The following is a 25,497-nucleotide window of genomic DNA, read 5'->3' as shown; positions in this document are numbered from 1 at the left end:
GCCTCAGCCTTCTCAAGCCCCAGTGTTCTCCCCCCAACCAGGGAAGAAGAGGGTCTGGGTACCGGATGAACAGGATGCCTATGTGGAGGCCGAGATCAAGTCGGAGGCTACCGGGGGCAGAGTCAATGTGGAGACCAAAGACCAAAAGGTTTGGTTCCCCTCTTTTGGGATTAGCATATCTGCCTCCTGGGGTGCAGCTCCTTACTAGCTAGAGCTAGCAAACTGAATGAAAGGAGGTGGGGGGTGCACAGGGGTAAGAGGTTGAGGTTAGTCGGCTCCGCCGGTCTGCCACCCCACCCTTTGTTAAGGCCTCCCACGATATGGCCTCCCGAACAGGTGCTGATGGTGCGGGAAGCAGAGCTGCAGCCCATGAACCCGCCCCGCTTCGACTTGTTGGAGGACATGGCCATGATGACGCACCTCAACGAGGCGTCAGTGCTGCACAACCTGCGCCAGCGTTACGCTCGTTGGATGATCTACGTGAGCCATCGTCCCGGCTGCGGGCGGCGGGGGTGGGGCCACAGAGGTAGGGGCGGGGCTAGGGGAAGAGCCCTTGCGCTGTGGGGACTGGGCTGGGGGAGGGGCGGGGCTAAGGGTGGGACAGGGTGATGTCATGGCCCTGGGGAGGCGGGGCTCCAGGTGGGGGCGGGGCTAGAGGGGGATCGGCTCCTGGAGTGCAGGGGCGGAGCTGGAGCTAGAGGCTTGGCGTGGCAATGTGGAGGTGGGGCCTCGGGCTGCGGGCCGCAGTGAGGGCTGGGGCGGGCATGGACAGCCGCTTGGAGCATATTGCAGGGGCCAGGGAAGGTTTCTTGAGGGCTGGGGCCGGAGGGTAGGAACTTGGCCTTCAATAACCCACCTTACATTCTCTCCTCAGACGTACTCGGGCCTCTTCTGTGTCACCATCAACCCCTACAAATGGCTCCCGGTGTACACGGCCTCCGTGGTGGCTGCTTACAAGGGAAAGCGCCGCTCGGAGGCCCCACCCCACATATATGCAGTGGCAGATAACGCCTACAATGACATGCTGCGCAGTAAGAGCCGCTTGGACTCCTTTCCCTCACCCAAGACCTCTACCCCCAATCCAGGGAGGCCCCTGTAAAGGACCCCTTCCCCTCCACGTGTACTGCTTCCCTTTTGATGTTGCTGGACAGTCCTAGCATAACGTTCTGTCTTTCCAAGTGGGAGCTGGGCACAGTCTGGATGATCCCACTTGGTCCTTCCCTTTTTGGCCCTGGGTGGTGGAGGGCCTGCCCCAGGGCCATGGATATGCAGTGTTGCACCTGTGACTGGTTCCCTACCTTGGCTAACTTCTCTATCTCCTACCCTTTCCTCCAGACCGAGAGAACCAGTCCATGCTGATCACGTGAGTGTGGGGCTCTGGGGGTGTGGTGGGAAGTGCTGGCAACCTGGCAAGAGGGGAGTGGAACTAAAATCATTTCCCAGGGTTGATTTCCAAAGCACTTAGGGCAGGCCCTCTACCACCTGGAGCTGGTATCCAAGCTAAATTAGAGCATATTCTCTGTCCCTTTTCTGGGCAGATGCATTATGGGGTGGTGGACAGGGAAGGGATACCCAAGCACCAGAGTGATCACCAGCCCTGATACTCCCTCCCCACCAGGACCCGGAATTGCCCCTGCCGCCCTTGATCTTTCGAAAATTTTGAAAAATTATGGTTCTGGCTCGATGGGAGGGAGGGGATGACTTTCCTTTCCTCCTTACAGTCTCCTTACCTCTGAATCTTATTTTGATTTTTCATTTGCACCTATGAGAAAGTGGTAGAATTCGTACATGCCAAGTTCATACCAAGCCAGTATGAACATTGTGTGTGAGTGTGTGTGCATGCAGCCTTGTGGTTAAAAGCAAGACCTGTAAAACCAGAAGGATCTGGGTTCAAGTTCTCACACATCCATTTTGTGATGGTACCCTTGGGCCCCCGAGTCCCATCAGTAAAACTGAACAATCCTACCTACCTACCATGCAGAGCTATAAGGAGTCGGGCCTGGCACACAGCACAGACATTTACATAACTTCCCCGAGTCCTATTTCCTTACCCATAAAATAGGGGCTATGATGGTGCCTGCTTTACAGGGTTTCTAAGGCGTCAACGAGCCAGTGCAGGTAAAGCTCTTGGCCCAGTGTCTGACACCGACGTTAGGGCTCAGTAGACAGTGACATCATCAAGTGTGTTCTCATCTCACACAGGTGTTCTGCCCTGACTTGCTTTATAAACCCTTAGCACCTCGGGGGGTTGATCTGTCCCTGGAGGGTCTTGAGTGGGGGGTCCTGAGTTGGGAGCTGGGTAGGGAGAAGTAGAATGTGGCCCTGATTGTGGGGTGGGGTGTTGTGGGGGGGGGTGAGGGGAATTTGAGTGGCCAGATGGGCTTTGGTGACTCATGTTTGTGTCGTCTAAGCGGAGAGTCGGGGGCCGGTAAGACGGTTAACACCAAGCGGGTCATTCAGTACTTTGCCATCGTCGCTGCCCTGGGAGACGGGCCGGGCAAGAAGGCCGTAAGACTCGCCCACACGGGTGCCGCTCCCCACTCTCCCCACTGCTTCTCACTGTTTCTCTTTTCTTTTTCTTTCTTTCTTTTTTTTTTCTTTAATTCCTTTTTAGAAAGTTGATCCCCCAGAGCCTTCAGCCCTGCCTGAGCCTCCCACCCCAGTGGCAGACTCTGGCCTGAGCAAGGCTTGACCAAGAGAGAGGCTGTGACCGCCTCTTCCACACCATGGGACCCAATTCTGGGCCTGCCTCAGTGGCCCCACCTGTAACACAGAGGGGCAGGACCACAGCTGTTCCTAAACTTTTTATGTAATTTTCCCTTCCCTTCTTATTTTTGAAAGTTTACCAAATAGGCAGCTTTTAACTCCAAGGTGGTGGTTTTCTTGGTTTTCGTGCACCAAAGACAGTTACCTGCTGTCAATCAAAAAGCAGGCTGATGGAGTCTAACCAGAGCCAGGGCCACTTGGCAGTCCCAACAGCCAGGGTCAGGGGGGTGGTTTCTCACCCTGTGATTTCTGTATGGATTTTTGAAATTTCTGAAATAATGGGGGACCAATGTTTTGTTTTATTTTTGTTTTCCGGGTATAACATTCATTCTTAGCCTCCAGGGCCAGCTGTTCAGAGCTCTGTGTGTACTCCTCCACCCCCAAAACGGGCTGCCTTTTCTTTCCAGAAGCCCAAGGCCACCTCCTACTCAGCACCCACTCCTGGTCCTGTTAAGCCTTGCTTTATTCTGGGGCATTTTTCTTTCTTCTTTATCTTTTCCTTTTTTTTTTTCCATTTAAAGTTGTTTTTCTTTTTACCTTTTCCTTTTTCCCCCCCATTTGATTTTCTTGCTTTTGTTTTTTTGTTTTTCCTTTCAGTTTTTTTTTTTTTTTTGGTGTGGTGGTGGTTGTTTTTGGTGTTTTGTTTTTGCTGTTGACTTTTTGGTGCTTTTTGCTCCTTCCCTTCCCCACCCCGTTTTTGAACCCCCCTACCCCACCATGTCTCTGAGGATGCTGCAGAAAGTTGGGGCTTGGTCCAGTAACGGAAGGGAGGGCAGGAAGAGGCCAGAGCTGGCAGGGGTGCAGCTGGGAGGTGTGGGGCAGAAATGAGCTCTGCAAGGTGGTATGTGGGGCTGTCAGGCAAGGGAGTTTGTGGGAAGAAAGGCTGGCTCACAGGGTCCATGGATGCTGGAACCAATCCCCTTCCCTTGGCCCCAAATTTGACTACATCTGCCATAGAGAGCCCTGTTCAAAAGGCCCTGAATGTGAGTGTGGGGGACGGAGCTCAGAAGGAAGGGTTCTTGCCACTTCCCTCCAGCCTTGGTTCCCCCAGCAGTGTCTTTGGGGGGGATTTTAAAGTCTTGGGCTCCCTGGAGGTGAGTGAATAGCCAGAGTCCCTTGGCTGCCTGGCACCTGGCATTCCAGAATCCACCCCTTCCTTCCTCTCCCTTTCTTCCCAGACTGCAGGGAGCCAGGGTGGGGAAGGGAAGGAAGGGGACATGGGCAGAAGACAAGATTGAGGCTGGGAGAGGAAGGGAGGAAGATCCTCTCAATTCAGCGGGTCCCTCTAGATGAGAGGTGTGGTGGCTGTGGTGTCATGGGAGACAGGACGCCTGGGCTCAGTTCCTGCCCTGCCCCTCACTTACTGTTTGGCCTGGAGGTCACTTTCCTGCTCTGAGTCTTAGTGTCCTCATTTGCGAATTAGGGCTAATAATATGCACCTGCCAGGGCCGTCTTGTCTAATAATCTACGGGCAATTAATTGCGTGATGGGGATGCAGCTCGTCCCAGGACAAAGGAGAAGTGTGAGGAGAGCTCTTACCGAGGGAGGTGAGGGGTGAGAAGGTTCCAGCCAGAAGGGGGCTCCTCTAGCCTCAGAGCACAGGGAATCCTTCCTGAGAAGGGGGCATTTGAGCTGGGCTCTGAAGGGGAGGAGATTTTTTAGTCAGGAAGCCCTTGGGCTTTTTGGGCAGGGGCTGCTTCTTGGAGTGGAAAATTCAGGGATATGAAAGAGACTAGAAACCAAGCTGGGGGAGGGGAAGGGCTGCAAGCAGGAGAGCCTGAGACACAGCCCCTTGCTTCAGGCCGCTGGCCGGGGCCAGGCTCCTTCCCACTTTCTAGCATTTCTCCTTCTAACAGTGCTGACAGGGTTGGGGAGGGGCGTGGGGGTTACATGCTGGGGTGACTAATGTTCACTGTCCCGCTAACCACTGCCGCCCGCATCCACCAGCCCGCTGAGACTGCATACTTTCTCATGTTGTCTTCTCTCTGCAGCAATTTCCGGCCACGAAGACTGGGGTAAGTATAGGGCCAGGGTCGGTGGGGCAGGCAGTGATAATGAGGCCCCAGGGATCCCCTTTACTTTCCCCCCTGACCCAAGAGATTGTCCAGTTTGGGCCGAACCCCAGCACTGTTGGGCCCCTCGGTCTCCCATTCAGGGACACCGGGGCTGACAGACCCCTCACACTGGTGTCACCAGGGCACCCTCGAGGATCAAATCATCGAGGCTAACCCTGCCATGGAGGCTTTTGGCAACGCCAAGACCCTGCGGAATGACAACTCATCCCGCTTTGTGAGTGGCCATGGTGGGGGAGGGGGTGGGGTTGGCAGCAGGGAGATGGGGCTGGTGGGAGCTTTCAGCAGCCAGTGCCCGGCAGAAGGCTGGGTCCCGGCTGAGCCTGCCCCTCTGCCCACAGGGCAAGTTCATCCGTATTCACTTCGGCCCCTCTGGGAAGCTGGCATCTGCCGATATTGACAGCTGTGAGTCTCGGGGAGGGTGGGAGAGGGTGGCAATGGGGACAGAGGCCTGGGTCTTTCCGCTCAGACTGAGCATCCATCCTCAAGTCCTGGGGCTCCCACCTGTTGCAGGCACTTCTCTCCATCCCCTGGCCACTGCCCAGTCCTACCCACCTCACTCTCACCTGGATCGTTCCACCAGCTTCTGCAAGGTGTCCCAGCCTCCACTCCTTGCTTGATCATCCAGCCAGAGTGATACTGTCTCAGATACTGATCTGATCACATCATTTCTGCTTAAAAACTTTTTCCAGATTCCATTACCTTAAGACAGAGACCCAGATCGTCACTGGGCCAGTCAGGATCCTTGTGATTGGGTCCTTACCCCACCTCAGTCCTTTCTCTGGCCTCCAGTAGGGCAGGCCTGTACCCCCGACCTGCCCCAGTCTCATGTACACACAGAGTCCCTGTCCTTCTGGAAGCCTCCACTCCCGCCTCTTAGGGGGTTGTTGCCCCTCCCACCTGACCCGCCCCACTACTGGGACACCCGGTCCCTGACTGCAGCAAGGCCCTGCACTGACCATTCTCCACCTTGGGACACATGGCCAGACCCCGACGGATGAGCCACAGGCATGTGATGACCAAGGAACGTCGTCATTTACTCCTTGACCGACCCCTTTGCAGACACGGGGGAGCTCAGCTCCACGCGTCACTGACACACCAGCTCTGCTCTGAAGGGAAGGAACGTGGTCTGTGGATGAAGAGACGAAGCACAGATGAAAGACAAACATAGATAACCCACCCCCGACTCCTGCCAGACACACAGATCTGTAGACACACATTCCCACGCTGACACCCTTCAGTATCTGCAGGCTCGTGTGTGGACACAGCGCCTCTCGACTCACCCTTGACCCTCACTGGTACCTCCTCGCTGCCCCTCTCAGCTCTGCTGGGATATCCTAGTCTGGAGAGAAACGGGATGGTAGGCCGGTGCCCCTCTTTCTCCTAGATCTCCTGGAAAAGTCACGAGTGATCTTCCAGCTGCCCGGGGAGCGAGGCTACCACGTCTACTACCAGATCCTCTCTGGGAAGAAGCCAGAGCTACAGGGTGAGAGGCAGGGGTGGATAGAGCGGGCGTCAGAGCCCACGAGGCAGCGTGGGACCGCCTTCCCCTCCCCCCAGCTCCTTGGCTGGGACTTCTGGTTATTGTAGAGTTCTCTCCTTCTCGTACTGGGAAACGGGCCCTTGGGTGTCATCACCCTGGTTGTCCCTTCTGCTATCCTGGGACTGGAGAGGCTTTGTCTAGCACCAGGGGGGAGCAGTGGCTCTGTCTCGGCCCAGCTTCCCTTTCTCACAAACCCCAGAAGGGCAGAGTGTGGTCCTTCCAGTGTCCTAGCATGCCATGTGGAGCTAGGCCTGGGCTCATTTTTCAGAGAACCATGAAGAAAGCAAAGCCATGGGCATGGGGGAGGGGGTGAGAAACTCAGCCACAGAGAAGTCCTGGGAGGCCCCAGAGTCTCCTGCCAGGGTGGCCCCCCAGGACCTCCCATGCAGGGATGGCGGGGAGAAGAGCTGAGTGAACATGAACAAACCTCCCATGCTCCTCCCCGGGCCCCCCAGATATGCTGCTTCTGTCTATGAACCCCTACGACTACCACTTCTGCAGCCAGGGGGTCATCACTGTGGACAACATGGATGATGGGGAAGAGCTCATGGCCACTGATGTATGTCTGGGGTGGAAGGGGGCGGAGCGGGGGGCCGGGTGGAGATCGGGGCAGTCCCAGCGCCCTTCACTTGGCTGGCCCGAGCCTTCTCCGATCCTTCTGTCCCCTGCTGTAGCACGCCATGGACATCCTGGGCTTCAGCGTGGATGAGAAGTGCGCCTGCTACAAGATCGTGGGGGCCCTCCTGCACTTTGGCAACATGAAGTTCAAGCAGAAACAGCGGGAGGAGCAGGCCGAGGCTGACGGCACTGAGAGTAAGGGATCCTGACTTGGCCATCAGCCTTGACCCTGATCCCCGTGTCTTATCCATGACCATCAACCCTAACCCTTGTCCACAACATTTGGCCTCAGTTTTACCTGGCCCTGATTGTAACCCCTGACTTCTCAAGTCCCGACCCTCACCCTCCCGAGCCATATGGTTTGCCTGGCCCAAACTCCACCTCTCCCAACCCCAGGCAGAGGCTGTAGAGCACCCGGGTGCCCATGTTCTTGGCCGCCTCCTTCTTAACCCACCTGTGTGCCCTGCCAGGTGCTGACAAGGCTGCCTACCTGATGGGGGTCAGCAGTGGGGACCTCCTCAAGGGCCTTCTGCACCCCCGAGTGCGTGTAGGGAATGAGTACGTGACCAAGGGCCAGAGTGTGGAGCAGGTGAGCGGCTCACAGGCCAGGGTAGCCCTGGGGACGGCTGGGGCAGGACCCCCTTCCTGTCGGGTCCCAGCCCAGCCTGTGCACACGTCCAGGTGGTGTTTGCTGTGGGGGCGCTGGCCAAGGCCACCTACGACCGGCTGTTCCGCTGGCTGGTATCGCGGATCAACCAGACCCTGGACACCAAGCTGCCCCGGCAGTTCTTCATTGGGGTCCTGGACATCGCGGGCTTCGAGATCTTTGAGGTGCGCGCAGGGGCCCTGGGCTCGGTTTCCCGCAGGGCGGGGCACCCCGGGTGGGTGGGGGTGAAGTCGCACGCACCCTGGTCCTCTGCGGGTCCCCATGCCTGTCCACTGAGCCCAGCGCCGCCCCCCGCAGTTCAACAGCTTCGAGCAGCTGTGCATCAACTTCACCAACGAGAAGCTGCAGCAGTTCTTCAACCAGCACATGTTCGTGCTGGAGCAGGAGGAGTACAAGCGCGAGGGCATCGACTGGGTCTTCATCGACTTTGGCTTGGACCTGCAGCCCTGCATTGACCTCATCGAGAAGGTGGGGCGAAGGGCAAGGGGGTGTGGGTGTGGGGAGTGAGCGGGAACAAAGGTGCGCAGGCTGGTGAGCGAGCGTGGGCAAGCCTACACGTGCACGCGTGTGCGTCTGCGCAGTGACCTGAGCTTGTGGGGGGGGCGCGGCTGTGACGTGTCTCCGCGTGTGTGCGTGTGTGCAGGTGCGCGTGCACATGTGTGAATGGCAGTGTGCGGCGCTCCAGGTTTGCTGGAGGCAGTGTGAGTGTGTGTTGGTGAACACGTGTGAGCGTTCACCCAGCACCGCTGACCATGGTCCCGTGGGCACACACGGCTCTGCAGTTCCCGAGGAACTCCTGCGGGGTTCAGGCGGGGTAGGGTCTGTTCACGTCTTTATTTTTTTTTTTTTTAAGATTTTATATATTTATTTGATAGAGAGAGATCACAAGTAGGCAGAGAGGCAGGCAGAGAGAGAGGAGGAAGCAGGCTCCCTGCTGAGCAGAGAGCCCTATGCGGGGCTCCATCCCAGGACCCTGGGATCATGACCTGAGCTGAAGGCAGAGGCTTAACCCACTGAGCCCTGGTGCCCCGGGTCTGTTCACTTCTTCATTGGATTGGTTACACCTATTTTCCCATTGTACGAAGACCCGAAGAAAGAAAAATCAAAGAGAATTTGAAAGATCAGAAGTAAAGGGGGGAAGAGAACGTTTCCCCCTAATCCTCTACCTCGTATAGCCTGTAGCTGGCACCTGGGTAAGCCTCCTCCAAACCCGTTATCCTGGGCGAAGGTTTTTTTTATAGACACACACTCATTTCTCATCTTACTTTCTCTCTGAAAATGTATTTTGAACATTGAATGTTGTTGAAAACCCCACAAGAGTTCGTGCAGCAGGTGGTTTTTGTGCATTTCTGTGATCTCCTGCTTTGGCACGTTTAGGGGGTCAGCGGTGTTTTTGCTTGAAATATTCATTCCCCACTTTGCAGGTTAGGAAATTGAGGCCCAATGCGCCCCCCGCCCCGCTAGTAAGTGAGGAAGCCAAAATTTCAACTGCTTTTTAAAAAATGGTGCTGTGTGTGAGAGAGAGTGTGTACGCGACAGAGAGAGAGACCACAGGTGTCAGGAGGAGACCACAGACGTCGGGAGGTGAATGGCAACAGTTTGAGTTTGTGCAGCTGTGAGTGAAGAGGGCAGCCCAGAGTGTGACTCGTGCCCCGGGGGGCTGGCAGCCAAGCCACCAACTTCTCTTTTAGAAGACGGGACTCCTGGGCACCTGTGTGGTTTCTGTCCCTCCCAATAGGTGGTTGGGGCATCTGGGAAGGTTTCCAGAAGGAAGGGCTCTAGGATATGGGCATGTGGCCCAGCCAGGATGGGCTGGCCTGATGGCAGCCCTTCAAGCTTATTCCCTGTCCGCAGCCACTGGGCATCCTGTCCATCCTGGAGGAGGAATGCATGTTCCCCAAGGCCTCAGATGCCAGCTTCCGGGCTAAGCTCTACGATAATCATGCGGGGAAGTCACCCAATTTCCAGCAGCCACGGCCTGACAAGAAGCGCAAATACCAGGCCCACTTTGAGGTGGTCCACTATGCGGGCGTGGTAGGTGCCTGTTGGAATCCCAACGCTTGACCACCCTCCTCCCTTCTCTCGGCTCTCCATCCCTCACCCAACGCCGCCTTTGCTTAGCACCTGTCCGCTCTCTGCCAGGTGCCTTACAGCATCGTGGGCTGGCTGGAGAAAAACAAGGACCCACTGAATGAGACGGTGGTCCCTATCTTCCAAAAGTCGCAAAACAAGCTCTTGGCTACCCTCTATGAGAATTATGCAGGCTCCTGCTCCAGTGAGTACAGAGGGACAAGATCTTCATCCTGTAGGATACTCACAGAGTGGCGTCCCCTAGAGTGACTGGTCCCCTCTCTCCCCTAGCCGAGCCCCCCAAATCTGGGGTGAAAGAGAAGCGTAAGAAGGCAGCATCTTTCCAGACGGTGTCCCAGCTGCACAAGGTGAGGCCCAGGGTGGGCCCCGTGCAGGTCCTCCCCTGCCAGCGTTCACCCCCGTCCCTGGTCCCTGCTCGGTCCCCTGCACCCTGGGCGGGCGGCCGTTAAGACTTGCAGTGATGTTTAACTCCTCTCCACGTGAACATCACAGCAAGTCTGTGCTGCTTCCCGTCCCCACGCTGCCTTGGCAGGGAGCTGCGGGGTCTGTGAGAGGGAAGGGAATTGGGTGGGGTCGGGGTATGAAGGCTTCGGTGACAGTGACAGGGACCCGGTCAAGCAGAAGAGGGAAGAGGGTCACAAGGATCGGAGTGAAAGGACCGATGCGCAGCGGCATGCTTAGATGCCGGCTCACCAGTCCTTAGCGGGCTGATCCGCTATGGTTTCCAATTCTGCTTCTTGCCCTTGTGCCTTCTCCCCTCTCCCACCGCCAGGAGAATCTCAACAAGCTGATGACCAACCTGCGGGCCACACAGCCCCACTTTGTCCGTTGCATTGTCCCCAATGAGAATAAGACCCCAGGTAGTCTCCCCAGGGCTGGGTTGGTGGGGTGGGACCATTGGAGGGAGGGGACAGGGCCGACCGAGAAGCTCGATCTTCCCTCTTCTTGGGGCCCACACGATCCTGAAGAAAGCCTTTCTGTGGGCCGGTGGTCTTTCTCTGGGACATGAAGATGTGTCCATTGACTTCTAACCTCTCCCTTGAACCCCCACCACGTCCAGGGGTCATGGATGCCTTCTTGGTGCTACACCAGCTGCGCTGCAACGGGGTTCTGGAGGGGATCCGGATCTGTCGCCAGGGCTTCCCTAACAGGCTGCTCTACGCTGACTTCCGGCAGCGGTGGGTGTCTCCCTGCTGCGCCGCCCCCCCAGGTCCTACACAGCTCCCTTCCCCTTTGCTCTCCTCCAGGTGGAGGCAGCAGCCTGAGGGAATGGGAAGGGCATACACTAAAGCCAAAGGGATCAAGGTCCGAGGACTGAGATTCCAGGCACCGAGGGGGACACCAGGGACACCGGGACCGAGGAGGGGATTGGGCAGACCTCTCAGGGCAGGGGGTGGTGGCTGAGACAGCGGCAGGCTGGGGGAGTAGCCAGCAGGCTTGCCTTGTGTGTTTGTGGCACAGCCAGTGGCCAGTGGGCTGTGTTGGTGGGTTGAATAGGGAGTAAGAAGGAGGAGAATCCAAGGTTTGGGGCCAAGCCACCGGGAAGCTGGTGGTTTACTGAGATACCAAGACAGGGTTTTTTGATATTTTGGGGGATGGAGGGTAGTGGATTGAGATCCACTTTAAACAAGTCAAGCTTGAAACATCTTCAGCAGATGTCGAAGGGGGGTCAGGCAGAGCCGGGTGTGGATTTGGGGATTGAGTGAGGGTCCCCAGAGACTAGACTTCATGTAAAGCCAGTCAGCGCTCTTAGTTCCCCTTGGTTTTGAAAGTTTGAGTTTGTTAGGCTCTAGGTGTGCATCGTTCCCTCCCTGTCCTGAAGTCCCCAGGGTCACGACATACCCACGTGTGTTGACACGAAGCCTGTGGGCACGCTCACATGCATGCTGTCTCGTGTGTGCACACTATCAGCCCCCCAATCCTCCACCTTATTTTGTGAGTTTGTTGTTCCGTAGAAGAGAAAGAGATTGCTCTTTGTCCTTAGACAGAAAGTCTGCACCGTGACTTCTCTTTTAATTAAGATTTTTTTTTAAGAGCAGCTTTAGATTCACAGCAACGTGGGGGGGAAGGTACCGAGATTTCCCATATACCCGTGCCCCCCACATGCACAGCCTCCCCCACGATCAGCATCCCTCACCGGAGTGGGACCTCTGTCACAGTGGATGACCCACCGTAACCACCCATAGTTCACATCGGGGTTTGCGCATGATGTTGGGACACCGTGTGGGTTCAGGTGTATAATGATGTGTGGCGTCCCTCATTTTGTTACGGCTGCAAAATATCCCATAGCCTAGTGAGACCCGCTTTGTTCCTCAGTGTCCTTGGGAGGGAGCTTTCCTGGTTCTCTGGCCTTCACAGTGTGGCCATAGCCACCGTGAACCCTTGCTCTAGAATCCTCTCCCTCAAATGTTCCTTCAGCTTTGATACACTGTACCATATCACCTTTGTTGTATTTTTTTGCCTTCTATTTTAAAAAATTTTTAAATTTTTATGTATTTGACAGAGAGAGACACAGAGAGGGAACACAAGCAGGAGGAATGGGAGAGGGAAAAGCAGGCTTCCCGCCGAGCAGGGAGCCCATTGCGGGGCTCTATCCCAGGATGCTGGGACCATGACCTGAGCTGAAGGCAGATGCTTAACCGACTGAGCCACCCAGGCGCCCCTATTTTTTGCCTTCTAAAAAAAAAAAAAAGAATTATAAAAAATTATAAGTTCAAATATTATGAAAGAGCTGCACGCCCATTGTAAATACAGTTTCTTAACAAATGTAATGAAAAAAATGCATTTAAACGCAGCCCCAGCTTTTTAAGCAGCGCATGCTCAGGCCCCAGGGCCGCCATGCTGCCCACCAGCTGGTTCGGTGGGGCAGTCTGCAGCCTCCTCCTTGGCCAAACGATGATTGTCCCTCCCTCCCCTGCCCCGCTCCCTCCTCACCAGCCCTCCCCCGCTCCCCCAGGTACCGTATCCTGAACCCTGGTGCCATCCCGGACGACACCTTCATGGACAGCAGGAAGGCCACAGAGAAGCTCCTGGGCTCCCTGGACATTGACCACACGCAGTACCAGTTTGGCCACACCAAGGTCGGGGCACCCAGGATGGAGGGTGGTCACAGAGGATGGACAACACGCAGGCGCTTGGGGTTCCACCTGGTGCCTCCCCCTACCCCCAGGTGTTCTTCAAAGCTGGGCTTCTCGGGGTCCTGGAGGAGCTTCGTGACCAGCGTCTGGCCAAGGTTCTGACGCTGCTGCAGGCCCGGAGCCGGGGCCGCCTCATGCGCCTGGAGTACCAGCGCCTGCTGGGTGGCAGGTGTGCGGGGTGGGCGGGGGGGAGGCGGGCAAGAGCTGGCTGGGGACGGGGTGGGACCCCCAGGCTCTCCATGGTGCGTGCCAGTATGTCACGTGGGTCAGCTTAGTTGGCCCCTGGGGCTAGTTGGGTGGCTCTGAGGGGCAGGTTCTGTGTTGTGCTCCTCAACTGTCCGTCTCCATTTCTTCACCTCAAAAATTGGGGTAAGAGCACCTTTCCCTGCGCTGCAGGCTCCCGGGAGTGTGGCCCAGACAGGTAATAATGACAACTGGTGTTTTTCAACACTCTAGAAGTGCCAGCCCCAGGCAGAGGCTTTATTTGCATATTCTTGGTTAAGGTGTGCGACAGTCCCCTGAGGTGGGTGCTGTGATGATCTCCAGCCCCAGGAGGGCCACCATATGAGGCGGAGACCCCATCACAGCGGGTTGGCAGGGGGGCAGGGTGACTAATGTGGGGTGTGAGCCCTGTGTAGTCCGGCCCCAGGGCGCAGAGCATAGCAGGATCCATTCCTAGGGTCTTCAGGACACTTGCAAGGGCTGCGGGGACAGTTAGGGCTTGGGAACCCTTGCCCTGGAGGCAGCCCCGTTGGTCCCTGGACCTCTTTGTCCAGCTCACCTAGAAAGCAGAGGCAACAGACCAACCTATAGGGCTGCCAGGAAGGTGAAGGGAGATCACCCTGGGAGCGTGTAGTGCCGAGCCTCGCCCAGGGCCCCAGACCATCGGGGCTGTCACTGCCAGGGCAGCACTGAGCCTCCCGGCCCCCTGTGGCTTCCCTCCCCCATCCAGGGACGCCCTGTTCACCATCCAGTGGAATATCCGTGCCTTCAACGCTGTCAAGAACTGGTCCTGGATGAAGCTCTTCTTCAAGATGAAGCCGCTGCTGCGCTCAGCGCAGGCCGAGGAGGAGCTGGCTGCCCTGCGGGCTGAGCTGCGGGGGCTCCGCGGGGCTCTGGCTGCTGCCGAGGCCAAGCGCCAGGAGCTGGAGGAGACCCACGTCAGTGTCACCCAGGAGAAGAATGACCTGGCCCTGCAGCTGCAGGCAGTGAGTGGGGGAAGGGAAGGGGGGTTTCCCTTGGTGACCCGTGCCCCCCCCACCCCCGGCACCCCAGAAAACAGACTGCTTTGAGGAAACACCACCCCGCCATGCTCCCTCCCTCTGGGCCGGGGTGGACCTGGTGTGCCCCAGGTGCTCAGGATCTGGATCTTTCTTCCCAGTCCCAGATGTGCCGTGACAGGAGGCCTGTGGGCTCATGTCCGTGCTTGGCTTCCCCACCCTCCCAGTCCGTCTGTCCACACGTCCTGATGCTCCCACCTCCCGCTGCCTGGGCTTCCTGCTAAACCCGCAGTTGAGCCCCATCTCCCCAGCCCGCCCTCCTTTGCCCTCCTGGAGACACACCTCTGCTCCCTTCCCCTGGGACCCCAGGTGGCAAGTAACAGTAATAGCCAGAGGGCAGGGATCAAGGGTCTGGAATCTCCCCAAGTCCAAAGAGGCATTCGTTCCATCCCCGAACACTGAGTGTCCCCTGTGCACCAGCCCCCATGGTGGCTCTGGTGACAGGGTGGGAGGACAGGGTGTGGTCACCAGACTCACCTGCTGGTGCGGAGACTGTCAGGCAGCCAGGTGGTAAGGAGCCGGCGAGGTGGGAGAGAGGAGCCTAGCCGAGCCGGGGCACTGCTGCCCGTCCTCCCGGAAGGCCTCAGCCCGGAACTTCTCTCCTCGAGCCTGTGTTCGGGTGCCACTCTGAGTAGCCCCCTGCCTATCTGATGCTCCCCTCTGGATGTTTCTGCTTCAGCTCCTGTCTCTCTTCCTGAGCCCTCATTCCATCACACCCGGGCCCCTTCAGGGCCCCGAGCAGGTGGTTTAGAAGCATTCCTGGTCCCCAGAGCCCAGCTGAGCATGGGGGTCAGGACTTGGCGTGGACATGAGAAGTTTTTTCAGGGCCCAGCCTGGTCTCCCTTAGCTGATTTAGCCGGCCCTGGCTCTGCCCCATTCCCCACGTCCCTCTCCAGGAGCAAGAAAACTTGGCGGACGCGGAGGAGCGCTGCCACCTGCTGATCAAGTCCAAGGTGCAGCTCGAGGCGAAGGTGAAGGAGCTGAGCGAGAGGCTGGAGGACGAGGAGGAGGTGAACGCCGACCTGGCCGCCCGCCGGCGCAAGCTGGAAGACGAGTGCACAGAGCTCAAAAAGGACATTGATGACCTGGAGCTGACATTGGCCAAGGCCGAGAAGGAGAAGCAAGCCACAGAGAACAAGGTGTGGGCCCGGCCGGCCGTGGGGCCAGGCAGCTGCTGCTCTCCCTCAGGGCTCTAGGACACTCCAGCTGGGTGGCCGCGGGTGGGTCCCCTCCTCTCTGTGGGCTTCAGTTTGCTCATCTGTCAAATGGGGTCAAGAACAGCACTTACCTGTTTGGGTGGTTGAGGAGTCAGCGTGAGTAGCTCCCGTGGGCACTCAGCGCGGGGCCTAGGCGCTCAGCAGCTGCTAGCATCGGGCATCCGCCCAGGACCGTGGCCTCTCGAGGGCAGGAGGCCCATTGCCCAGCTCTGCGTGCCCCGCCTGCCACTGCGTGCCTTCTGCCATCAGGCCCTCCCACAGCCCCACGCAGTTTGTGGGAGCGGGAGCGTGGACGCTTTTACACAGGGAGGGAGGCAGGCGCGGGGTCGGGTGCCTGCCCGGGTGCTCACGGCGGGGCACGAGGGAGCCAGGACCGCCCGGACCCCCTGTTACAGTGAAGGAAACTGGCGTCTACTGAGAACTGAGGCTGAGTGGAGTGACTTGCCCTCCCCTAGCTGGAAGAGCCGGTCACTGTGACCTGGAGGGTGGCTTCTCGGACCAGAGTGTGGGGGGGGCATCCTCATGGTGACCCCACCACTGGCACAGGTGAAGAACCTGACGGAAGAGATGGCAGCCCTGGACGAGTCAGTGGCCCGACTCACCAAGGAGAAGAAGGCGTTGCAGGAGGCCCACCAGCAGGCCCTGGGCGACCTACAGGCCGAGGAGGACCGTGTGAGCGCTCTGGCCAAGGCCAAGCTCCGGCTGGAGCAGCAAGTGGAAGATGTGAGTCCTGGCCCCAGCAGAGGCCAGCGGGGGTCGGGGGGTGCGGCAGCTGGGCCTGGCAGCTGAGCCTGCCACCCCCCCGCCCCCCAGTTGGAGTGCTCCCTGGAGCAAGAGAAGAAGCTGCGCATGGACACAGAGCGGGCGAGGCGCAAGCTCGAGGGTGACCTCAAGCTGACGCAGGAGTCGGTGACGGACGCCGCCCAGGACAAGCAGCAGCTGGAGGAGAAGCTCAAGAAGTAGGCATGCGGTGGGCAGCCGACCTGAGCCCCTGCAGAAGTTGAGCGTGGAGGACTGAGATGGTCGCCAGGGTGCAGGCAGAGTGTCCTGCCTTCCTTGGACCGAGGGCCCAGGCCAGGCTCAGGGCTGGGCTGGGGGGTTTTAGAGGGACCATGGGGTGGGGGCGGTCCCTTAGGGCTGGGTGCCTCAGGCAGGGAGCCGGGAGACTGGAGGGCGGGGCACCTCCAGGCTGGTCAGTGGCAGTCCGGCCCTGGCCTGGCTCACGCTCCACACCACCCCCAGGAAGGACTCAGAGCTGAGTCAGCTGAACCTGCGGGTAGAGGATGAGCAGCTCCTCGGGGCACAGCTACAGAAGAAAATCAAGGAACTGCAGGTGTGTGGGGCACAGGGTGGGGTGTGGGTAGGGCCAGGACGAGTGTGCTCGGAGGAGGTGCCAGCTGCTGTGTGCCTGTCCCCAGGCTCGGGCGGAGGAGCTGGAAGAGGAGCTGGAGGCGGAGCGGGCAGCCCGGGCCCGCGTGGAGAAGCAGCGGGCAGAGGCGGCCCGGGAGCTGGAGGAGCTGAGCGAGCGGCTGGAGGAGGCCGGCGGGGCGTCGGCGGGGCAGCGGGAGGGGTGCCGCAAGCGCGAGGCCGAGCTGGGCCGGCTGCGGCGGGAACTGGAGGAGGCGGCGCTGCGGCACGAGGCCACCGTGGCTGCCCTGCGCCGCAAGCAGGCCGAGAGCGCTGCCGAGCTGGGCGAGCAGGTGGACAGTCTGCAGCGCGTGCGGCAGAAGCTGGAAAAGGAGAAGAGCGAGCTGCGCATGGAGGTGGATGATCTGGGCGCCAATGTGGAGACTCTGGCCCGCAGCAAGGTGTCTGCCCCTTACTGATCCTCCTGAGCTCGGATCCCACACCCATCTCTAGGCATGACCCTGTACCTGAACCTGACCCCTGACCTATTCACCTGTCATTCAGCCCCAACCCCACACCTGTCCTGACCTCAAACCTTGACTCCTGCTAAACTCTGTGCCCTGACTCTAGGTCATTTTTGACCCAGCATCTAATTTTAACATCTTGGTCCCTGATCTCTATCCTGACTGTTCCTGTCCCGAACCCCAGCATCCAACCTTGGCCCTTGACCTTTGTACCACCAGTCCTGACAGCTGACCTCTGACCAGTTTGCAGCTGACTTCAGGCTCTAGTATCCTAACCTCACCCTGGCCCTCTCACTTCTGACACCTATCTTTTAAAAAACGGTCCAGCAGTAGAATCTCTTGACGTTGAACTTGGGGCTCTGCTTTCCCTTTGTTTCCTGAGCCCACATCTAGCCTTTTAGTTCACAACCCCAGCGTCCCAGCCTCTGGCTGGCAGCTCCAGCCACTGCCTTGTGATTGACAAACTTGTTCTGACTCCTGACCCTGATCCCAGGCCAGCGCAGAGAAGCTGTGCCGCACCTATGAGGATCAGCTGAGTGAGGCCAAGATCAAGGTGGAGGAGCTGCAGCGGCAGCTGGCAGATGCGAGCACTCAGCGTGGGCGGCTGCAAACTGAGAGCGGTGAGGCCAGGGGCTTGGCCGGGGGCCTTGGTGCCACCCCTCGAGGGCCTGCCTGACCTGCTGGCTCCCCCCTTGGCCTGCAGGGGAGCTGAGTCGCCTGCTTGAGGAGAAGGAGTCTCTGATTAGCCAGCTGAGCCGGGGCAAGGCCTCGGCCACCCAGAGCCTGGAGGAACTGCGGAGGCAGCTGGAGGAGGAGAGCAAGGTGGGCTGGCCGCTGGCCGCCCCAGAGTGGGCAGGGTAGGCCCTGGGGCCGCCGGCCCAGTCCCATGCTGAAGTTCCTGCGGTCCCTGCAGGCCAAGAGTGCGCTGGCCCATGCCGTACAGGCTTTGCGGCACGACTGTGACCTCTTGCGGGAGCAGCATGAGGAGGAAGTAGAGGCCCAGGCCGAGCTGCAGCGGCTGCTGTCCAAGGCCAATGCTGAGGTGGCCCAGTGGAGGAGCAAGTACGAGGCAGATGCCATCCAGAGGACCGAGGAGTTGGAGGAGGCCAAGTGAGTGCCTTACTCACGGGCCGTCACCGTGTAGGGGTGGTGTCCGAGCCTCCGAGCCATCAGGGGGCGAGGGGGGGCACTGTTGAGCCGGCCTCCCACTGTCTGCTTCCATGGCCTAGAAAGAAGCTGGCCCTGCGGCTGCAGGAAGCAGAGGAGGGAGTGGAGGCTGCTCACGCCAAGTGCTCCTCCCTGGAGAAGGCCAAGCTGCGACTGCAGACAGAGTCGGAGGACGTGACCCTAGAGCTGGAACGGGCCACCTCAGCGGCGGCCGCGCTGGACAAGAAGCAGCGGCATTTGGAGCGGGCGCTGGAGGAGCGGCGGCGGCAGGAGGAGGAGATGCAGCGGGAGCTGGAGGCTGCCCAGAGGGAGGCCCGCAGCCTGGGCACTGAGCTCTTCCGGCTGCGACACAGCCACGAGGAGGCGCTCGAGGCCCTGGAGACGCTTAAGCGGGAGAACAAGAACCTGCAGGGTATGCTCCACCCCGGGGTCAGAGAAGTGCCATGGGGTCAGCAGGAGCCCCTTGGAGTCATTGAGGGTGCCCTGGAGGGGTCCCCCTGGAGTTACGAGTGAATGAAATGACCTGGATTAGAGCAGAAGGCATGGGGGAGGCCCTTCAGTGTCCTGTTTCCTCTGCAGAGGAGATCAGTGACCTCACAGACCAGGTCAGCCTCAGTGGGAAGAGCATCCAGGAACTGGAGAAAGCCAAAAAGGCTCTGGAAGGGGAGAAGAGTGAGCTGCAGGCCGCACTGGAGGAGGCTGAGGTCAGGGGCTGACCACAGGGCCGGGGTGGGCACCGCCCTGCTCCTGGGCCTCTGCTCTCCGGTAACACGCTTGTGGCCCCTGTGCCCATACTGCCTGCTCTGCACTCCAGGGAGCCCTGGAGCTGGAGGAGACCAAGACTCTGAGGATCCAGCTGGAGCTGTCCCAGGTCAAGGCTGAGGTGGACCGGAAACTGGCTGAGAAGGATGAGGAATGCACTAACTTGAGGTAGGGGGGCTAGAGTCATCCCTGCCCACCCAACCTGCGTGCCACCTCCCATCCACTCCTCCTCTGGAGGCTGCCATCCCTCCAGTCCCGGCCACCTGAGGGCAGGAGAAAGGCAGGCAGGCAGAGTTTGCCAGGCTTACCCCTGCCCTAGAGCTCTGTCAAGGTCAGGACCATCGTCCCCAGTCTAGAGGCGAACTTCAGAGACTAAAAGACTTGCTCAGGGCTACAAGGTGCAGGTAGAGCCAGGATTCAGCTCCATCCGTCTGGAGCCTTGGTTTTGCCTGTGAACTTGCTCTGAGGGGTCGCAGGGGGCTTGAAACCCGGGAGGGATGATTCATTTGTTTCCACAATGGGTTTGCGTGTGCGGCATTCCCTGGGCGCAAGAGCAGGTCCAGTGCCTGCGCCCACCCACTTCTCCTGTGCCCACTCTCCTCCCCTCTTCCCACAGGCGGAACCACCAGCGGGCCGTGGAGTCCCTGCAGGCCTCCCTGGATGCAGAGACCAGGGCCCGCAACGAGGCGCTGCGGCTCAAGAAGAAGATGGAGGGTGACCTCAACGACCTCGAGCTGCAGCTGGGCCATGCCACCCGCCAGGCCATGGAGGCGCAGGCAGCCACGCGGCTGCTGCAGGCCCAGCTCAAGGAGGAGCAGGCGGGGAGAGACGAGGAACAGCGGCTGGCGGCAGAGCTCCGAGAGCAGGCGCAGGCTCTGGAGCGGCGGGCTGCGCTGCTGGCCGCGGAGCTGGAGGAGCTGCGGGCCGCGCTGGAGCAGGGCGAGCGCAGCCGGCGACTGGCGGAGCAGGAGCTGCTCGAGGCCACCGAGCGCCTTAATCTCCTACACTCACAGGTGGGGACAGGAGGGGCCCAGGGAGGCTTAGGGTGCCAGCCAGCAGGCCCCCCACCCTGAGGCTCTGCTTCTCCCTCCTCAGAACACAGGCCTCCTGAACCAGAAGAAGAAGCTAGAAGTGGATCTGACCCAGCTGAGCGGGGAGGTAGAGGAGGCCGCCCAGGAGAGGCGGGAAGCCGAGGAGAAGGCCAAAAAGGCCATCACCGATGTGAGGCTGGGCTGGGGCCATGGGAGGCCCGGATCGGAGCTCCAAAGGACTTTGGCCTGCTGACCATGCCCTCCCCCCGCACCCCACTCCACCGACAGGCGGCCATGATGGCTGAGGAGCTGAAAAAGGAGCAGGACACGAGTGCGCACCTGGAAAGGATGAAGAAGACGCTGGAGCAGACGGTGCGGGAGCTCCAGGCCCGGCTTGAGGAGGCCGAGCAAGCTGCCCTCCGTGGCGGGAAGAAGCAGGTGCAGAAGCTGGAGGCCAAGGTTCGTGCGGCCCTTCCAGTCCTTTCCCTGGCAGGGCGGGCCAGCCCGACGGCCGGCTCCGGGCAGCAGGCCCATCCCTGGATCTGCTTGCAGGTGCGGGAGCTGGAGGCCGAGCTGGATGCAGAGCAGAAGAAGCACGCCGAGGCCCTCAAAGGGGTGCGGAAACACGAGCGCCGGGTCAAGGAGCTCGCGTACCAGGTGGGTGACCAGGTCTGCCTTGAGTGGGGGGACCCTGGAGCCGGCCAGGTCTGGCCAAGACCTGAGTTGCTTTTGCCTGCCCAGGCTGAGGAGGACAGGAAGAACCTGGCTCGCATGCAGGACCTGGTGGACAAGCTGCAGAGCAAGGTCAAGAGCTACAAACGCCAGTTCGAGGAGGCGGTGAGCGCACAGGAGTCGGGCCCCGGGGGCCCTGCAGCTGGGAACTCCCCCTCAGTGCAGCCAGAGGGCAGCAGCGGCCCAGGCTCCCGAGGGTTGGCTTTGTGTGTCTGTGTTGGCTTTGTGTGGGCAGGGACCCCACCGTCCCTGGGGGAAGAAGGACAATGTCTTCTCAGCTTGGGCTACAGACAGGACTTAACTCTGTCTCCAAGAGGACCCCATGTGCTTTCCCCTTCTGCGGACCTCTGGAAGCAGTGCTGCCCCCTACCTCCTGGCTTCCCACCTACTGGTCGTGGGGGAGGAGGGGAGCACGGAGTGGTGGAGCAGCTGAGGGCCAGAAGCCAGCCCTCTCTGGGGACGGGGTCAGACAGGACTGATCCCCTCTCCCAGTTACCAAAGGGTGACCAGGCCTGCCTGTGCCCCCAGGAACAGCAGGCCAGTACCAACCTGGCCAAGTACCGCAAGGCCCAGCACGAGCTGGACGACGCAGAGGAGCGGGCAGACATGGCAGAAACCCAGGCGAACAAGCTGCGGGCACGGACCCGGGATGCCCTAGGGCCCAAGGTGAGGGGCTGCACAGGGCACCCCCTGCCCTCTGCCTGGGGCGGGGGCGCGTGGTGGTGCTCACTCAGCCACTCCTTTCTCCTCAGCACAAGGAGTGACGCCGGAGTCTCTGGGCTCTGAAGACGCTGCCCGCCGCGCACCCTCTCCTGCTGCCTCTTCTTCCCAGTCTGCCCCGAGCCCTGCTGGACCCTGAGTAAATGCCAGTCTGCAGCTCTAGCTGGGGCCTTCTCCTCCTCTGAGGTTCAGGAGAAGAAAGGAACACACGGTCCCTGGACAAAAGTCAGGTCCACATCAGTCATTTAAAATAAAGTTCTTTAATAGTCTCCACTTAATCGTTTTATTTGTTGTTAATAAATTGGCAACACAAGGAGGGGCCGAGGGTGTGCTCCTAGCCAGGCTCCTGTGTGTGCGGGCTCAGGCAGGAGACGCTGCCCCTGGGAAGGGCACAGGTACCCTGTGCCCCAAGGGATGGAAGAAAAAGGCCCCCACTTCTAGGGGAACCCCCCTGGGATGAACACAGCGGCCAGTGAGCGAACAGAACCAGAGGAACTAAAGGAAAACAAGGGAGGGAGGGACAGATGGGCAGGTGCGGGGGAAGGCGGCGTCCTCTGTAGCCCCCACCCCTGCCCAGGGGGCTCAGAAGCCTTTGCCTGGGTCCAAAGGCCGGAGCAAGCTTGGCTCACAGATTGGAGGAGGGTGCCCGTACCTCCCTCCCCACCCCAGGACTGACAGCCAAGAGACTGGGCAAAAGCTCAGACAGAGCTATTTTTAAAAGTTCCTTTACCTCTGGGTGGGCCAGGGCCCCAGTTCTCTGAAGGAAGGGTGGGCATCCCGTCCCTGTCCTTATCATGGGGAGCTTGAGGGAAACGAGGATCCCCCAATGACCTGGGGCCCTCCGACCCAAGGGCCAGGGGCTTCTAGATGCTCCTTCCCACCAAGCCTGTACCTTTAGACTTGGGGCAGAGTAGCGGGGAGGCAGGGGGGAGTGGGGGATGCAGCCAGGGCACGGCGTGTGGCACACATCCCCACGCTCACCCGCACGGGCCCTGGCCCTGCAGCCTCCCGAGGCCTGACCCAAGGTCACTCCTCGGTGAAGTCCCTGTCTATGTCCATGTAGGGCTCCTCAATGTAGCTGACAAGGGCAGAGGGCGACTGGCGGTCTGGGTTCAACAGGATGGACACGGTCTCCTTCCAATAGGAGAAGCTGATGCAGGAGCTCTGGGCAGAGAGAGGGCAGAGGACCCGGGTGGAACCCAGCACCATGCGGAGGGCCTTGGTAAGGGGACAAGGAGCTGCCCACTGCATGGCCCAGGCGGGGGCCACGCCCCACCTGCTGGGGCCTGGGGGACACTCACGTTCTCCAGGCAGGTGCTGTCCTTGTCCTTGTGCAGGTAATGCTGCTGCCAGAAGCGCAGCAGGTTGTGGAAGTTGTTGAGCAGGAAGCCGGGGTACTTCTTGCTGTGCTCCATCCGCTGCAGCAGCCGCAGGTACAGCGGCAGCCGCTCTTTCCGGCGGGCCAGCATCAGGATCACCAGGCTGGTGTTGAGGCAGCTGACGTTCTCCTGCCAGGCGCCGGGCCATCCCAGTCAGGGGCGGCCCCTGGCGGACCTAGGCTGCGGAGGGGCAGGGAGGGCGCCCTGCGCCCAGACCCTGCAGGGCCCCCAGCGGAGTCCACAGGCCACGCACCCAGCTGCCCCCTGCCCGGGCCTGAGAGCGGACCCGCCCTGAGTACCCGAGTGCCTGCCTGTCCCTCCTCCACCCACTATCCATCCCCACCCTGGTGCGACCCTGGTCAGCGGTCCAGCTGGAGTCCATTCCTCCTCCAGAGTCAGCTCTGGCAGCGCTTCTTCCTGGGAGCTCTGGATCCCCGCACAGGGCAGGGGGCCTGCCTTCGGGGCGGCTGCCTCACTAACTCCCACTCGGCACTAGGCTGGGGCTGCACGAGGGAAGAGTCGCGGCCCGTTTGGCTCACTGCGCAGCCCCGGCCCAGCTCCCTGCCTCAGCAAGGGTGTGTTGGCTGAAGGAACAGAGGACAACCTTTGAGGGGTACAGCATCACTCCCATTCTAGAAAAGGAGTGTGAAGCTTGAGGAAGGGACAGCCATGGTTAGTCAGGGAGGGGGTGGGAGGCAACATCAAGTCCAACCCCAAAGCCTGCGCGGAGGAGGGGCGCTGAGAGCACTGGACCGGGAGTCAAGAACTCAATGCCAAAGCTGACCCACCCGTGACTTTGGAGACTTGCTACCCCTCAGGCCCTGTCCATAAAATGGGGCACTGCTCCCTTACTGGAAAAAGTCCTCAGAATAGCTGGCAGGGTTTCCTAGGAACCAACAGATGGATCAAGATACACTCCTAGGGAAGGTGGGGCAGATCAACCATCGGGCTCCAGGACGAGGGAGCCATCTCCCATATCCCTGCCCTGCCGCGGGGCCCTGCCGTGGGGCCGCACAGCATCTCACCTGGGTCAGTGTCTGCACGTGGATGATGTTGATGAGGCGGAAGAGGAAAGACATCTGCGTGGGGACCTGGGATATGTAAGCAAGCAGGCGGCACTCGGACAGGACCTCAGCAACTGGGGACAGAAGAGTCCAGGCTCGGAAGCTGGTCTGTGGCTCAGGACCAGGGACGCGCCACTCGGGCTTCCAGCCATGCCCTCCCTGGGGTCCCGACCCCGGGGCTGGAAGTCCAGGTCACGGAAGTGGCCACAGGAGCGGCGGCTGCAGCAGGAACACAGGCAGGTGCTGCCTCTCAAGAGCCCACGTTCTCAGGAAGGCCCAGCAGGAGTTCGCCAGCCCCTCGTCCCTCAGTGGGCACAGGGGCCGCCTCCCTCTGAGGCCCTCCCTCCCTTCGGCTCACCACCTGGCCCCTCTCATCCCAGGCAATTCCAGCTGGGGGGGTGGACATGTCCGGTTTCTGCATTTTGATTGCAACAATAGTTTCTTCACTTTTATTAAAATGCGTGTCTTATGAAAGGAAGCACAGATGACAGAAAAGTCAAAGCAGCCAGGAAAATCTCCCAGAGAGCCACGACCTTGACCCCAGCCATGTGGGCATTTGGGGCAGGTGCCTCTAGCCACCGTGGTGTGTCCTTGTGAGATGCTGGGTGTTTGACACTGGCCCGGCCACAATGGGCTGATTCGCCCAGGCAGGATGGGTTTTTCTTACCTTTCATGTCCACCTGGTTCTCGAAGCGGTCCAGCGACAGAGTGACGCAGCGCACCAGCATGTTGGAGTCTACCAGAGAGCTGTTGATCTGCTTCAAGAACACCTGGAACTGGAGTGGAGCCCAAGCTCAGACGGGTGCTGGGAGGCTCCCGCTGCACCCCAGGGCTGGGGTGGTGGTGGTGCTCGCTACGAGGGGCACCCCTTTATCCGGGCCCAGTCGTTTCTGATCAGACCAAGGCTGTGACAAAGCCTGGGCTCCTCTCATTTCCACCTCTGTTGGCCTGAGCTGTGTTTCTGTCAGAGAGCCCAGGGGGTGAACAACCAAGCCCAGTCCAGTAGTGCCCTTCTGCGGCTCAGCCTGGCACCCACCGCACCACATCAGGGCCAGGTCAAAGTCCCGGGCCCCCACCGTCTCACTGACCCCCAGCAGCTGCACCGACCACCCCTGTACACCCAGGGCCTAGCGCAGTCCCGGCACAGAGCAGGGGTGAACGACTGTTCACTGAAGACTGCCCACTGACTCCCCAGGGCTCTCCAATTAAAAACCAGCACCCGAAGACTAGCAAGGACCAAGGCTCCAAGAGAACTTCATCTTCTTCTTTTTTTTTCTTTTTAAAGACTTTATTCACTTGAGAGCACAAGCGAACATAAGCAGGGTGGGGGGCAGAGGGAGAGGGAGAAGCAGACACCCCACTGAGCAGGGAACCCTATGC

At 59.7% G+C, this 25,497-nt stretch overlaps 2 protein-coding genes and 1 long non-coding RNA gene across 5 annotated transcripts in view; 1 reads left to right on the top strand and 2 right to left on the bottom strand.

Moving 5' to 3' along the window:
- MYH7B (myosin heavy chain 7B) overlaps positions 1-21,947 on the top strand; it is a 33,563-nt gene extending 11,616 nt beyond the window's left edge. For 2 of the 3 annotated variants that reach the window (XM_044263176.1, XM_044263175.1), the window contains exons 3-42: positions 42-148; positions 337-480; positions 875-1,031; positions 1,336-1,363; positions 2,412-2,508; positions 4,758-4,781; positions 4,963-5,055; positions 5,180-5,243; positions 6,226-6,324; positions 6,837-6,940; positions 7,056-7,194; positions 7,470-7,588; positions 7,681-7,830; positions 7,964-8,134; positions 9,521-9,700; positions 9,809-9,941; positions 10,028-10,104; positions 10,530-10,617; positions 10,818-10,935; positions 12,714-12,837; positions 12,927-13,063; positions 13,847-14,102; positions 15,071-15,313; positions 15,938-16,114; positions 16,205-16,350; positions 16,634-16,724; positions 16,810-17,199; positions 17,756-17,882; positions 17,966-18,084; positions 18,176-18,372; positions 18,492-18,841; positions 19,009-19,133; positions 19,244-19,359; positions 19,808-20,204; positions 20,287-20,412; positions 20,511-20,681; positions 20,775-20,879; positions 20,964-21,059; positions 21,483-21,620; positions 21,707-21,947. In XM_044263176.1, the coding sequence (XP_044119111.1) occupies positions 42-148; positions 337-480; positions 875-1,031; positions 1,336-1,363; positions 2,412-2,508; positions 4,758-4,781; positions 4,963-5,055; positions 5,180-5,243; positions 6,226-6,324; positions 6,837-6,940; positions 7,056-7,194; positions 7,470-7,588; positions 7,681-7,830; positions 7,964-8,134; positions 9,521-9,700; positions 9,809-9,941; positions 10,028-10,104; positions 10,530-10,617; positions 10,818-10,935; positions 12,714-12,837; positions 12,927-13,063; positions 13,847-14,102; positions 15,071-15,313; positions 15,938-16,114; positions 16,205-16,350; positions 16,634-16,724; positions 16,810-17,199; positions 17,756-17,882; positions 17,966-18,084; positions 18,176-18,372; positions 18,492-18,841; positions 19,009-19,133; positions 19,244-19,359; positions 19,808-20,204; positions 20,287-20,412; positions 20,511-20,681; positions 20,775-20,879; positions 20,964-21,059; positions 21,483-21,620; positions 21,707-21,718 (5,735 nt within the window). In that variant the 3' untranslated portion in view covers positions 21,719-21,947. Of the gene's footprint in view, positions 1-41; positions 149-336; positions 481-874; positions 1,032-1,335; positions 1,364-2,411; positions 2,509-4,757; positions 4,782-4,962; positions 5,056-5,179; positions 5,244-6,225; positions 6,325-6,836; positions 6,941-7,055; positions 7,195-7,469; positions 7,589-7,680; positions 7,831-7,963; positions 8,135-9,520; positions 9,701-9,808; positions 9,942-10,027; positions 10,105-10,529; positions 10,618-10,817; positions 10,936-12,713; positions 12,838-12,926; positions 13,064-13,846; positions 14,103-15,070; positions 15,314-15,937; positions 16,115-16,204; positions 16,351-16,633; positions 16,725-16,809; positions 17,200-17,755; positions 17,883-17,965; positions 18,085-18,175; positions 18,373-18,491; positions 18,842-19,008; positions 19,134-19,243; positions 19,360-19,807; positions 20,205-20,286; positions 20,413-20,510; positions 20,682-20,774; positions 20,880-20,963; positions 21,060-21,482; positions 21,621-21,706 lie in introns of those variants that run through there. The other variant, XM_044263177.1, reaches the window with a different exon arrangement.
- Positions 13,348-13,949, bottom strand: LOC122916133. The gene is made up of 2 exons (XR_006386140.1): positions 13,862-13,949; positions 13,348-13,675 (listed from the first exon to the last, which is right to left on the bottom strand). It is a non-coding gene; the product is annotated as an uncharacterized LOC122916133 (long non-coding RNA).
- LOC122916132 (transient receptor potential cation channel subfamily C member 4 associated protein) overlaps positions 21,919-25,497 on the bottom strand; it is a 71,285-nt gene continuing 67,706 nt past the window's right edge. Inside the window, exons 16-19 of the mRNA XM_044263178.1 lie at positions 24,785-24,893; positions 24,079-24,191; positions 22,976-23,182; positions 21,919-22,838 (exon numbers count right to left, since the gene is read on the bottom strand). Of these exons, the coding sequence (XP_044119113.1) occupies positions 22,701-22,838; positions 22,976-23,182; positions 24,079-24,191; positions 24,785-24,893 (567 nt within the window). The 3' untranslated portion in view covers positions 21,919-22,700. The remainder of the gene's footprint in view (positions 22,839-22,975; positions 23,183-24,078; positions 24,192-24,784; positions 24,894-25,497) is intronic.

The sequence above is a fragment of the Neovison vison genome, chromosome 8, assembly GCF_020171115.1.
Source record: "Neovison vison isolate M4711 chromosome 8, ASM_NN_V1, whole genome shotgun sequence".
Lineage (NCBI taxonomy): Eukaryota > Metazoa > Chordata > Mammalia > Carnivora > Mustelidae > Neogale > Neogale vison.
The sequence above is the reverse complement of the archived record's forward strand: the minus strand, read 5'-3'. Positions and strand labels throughout refer to the sequence as shown.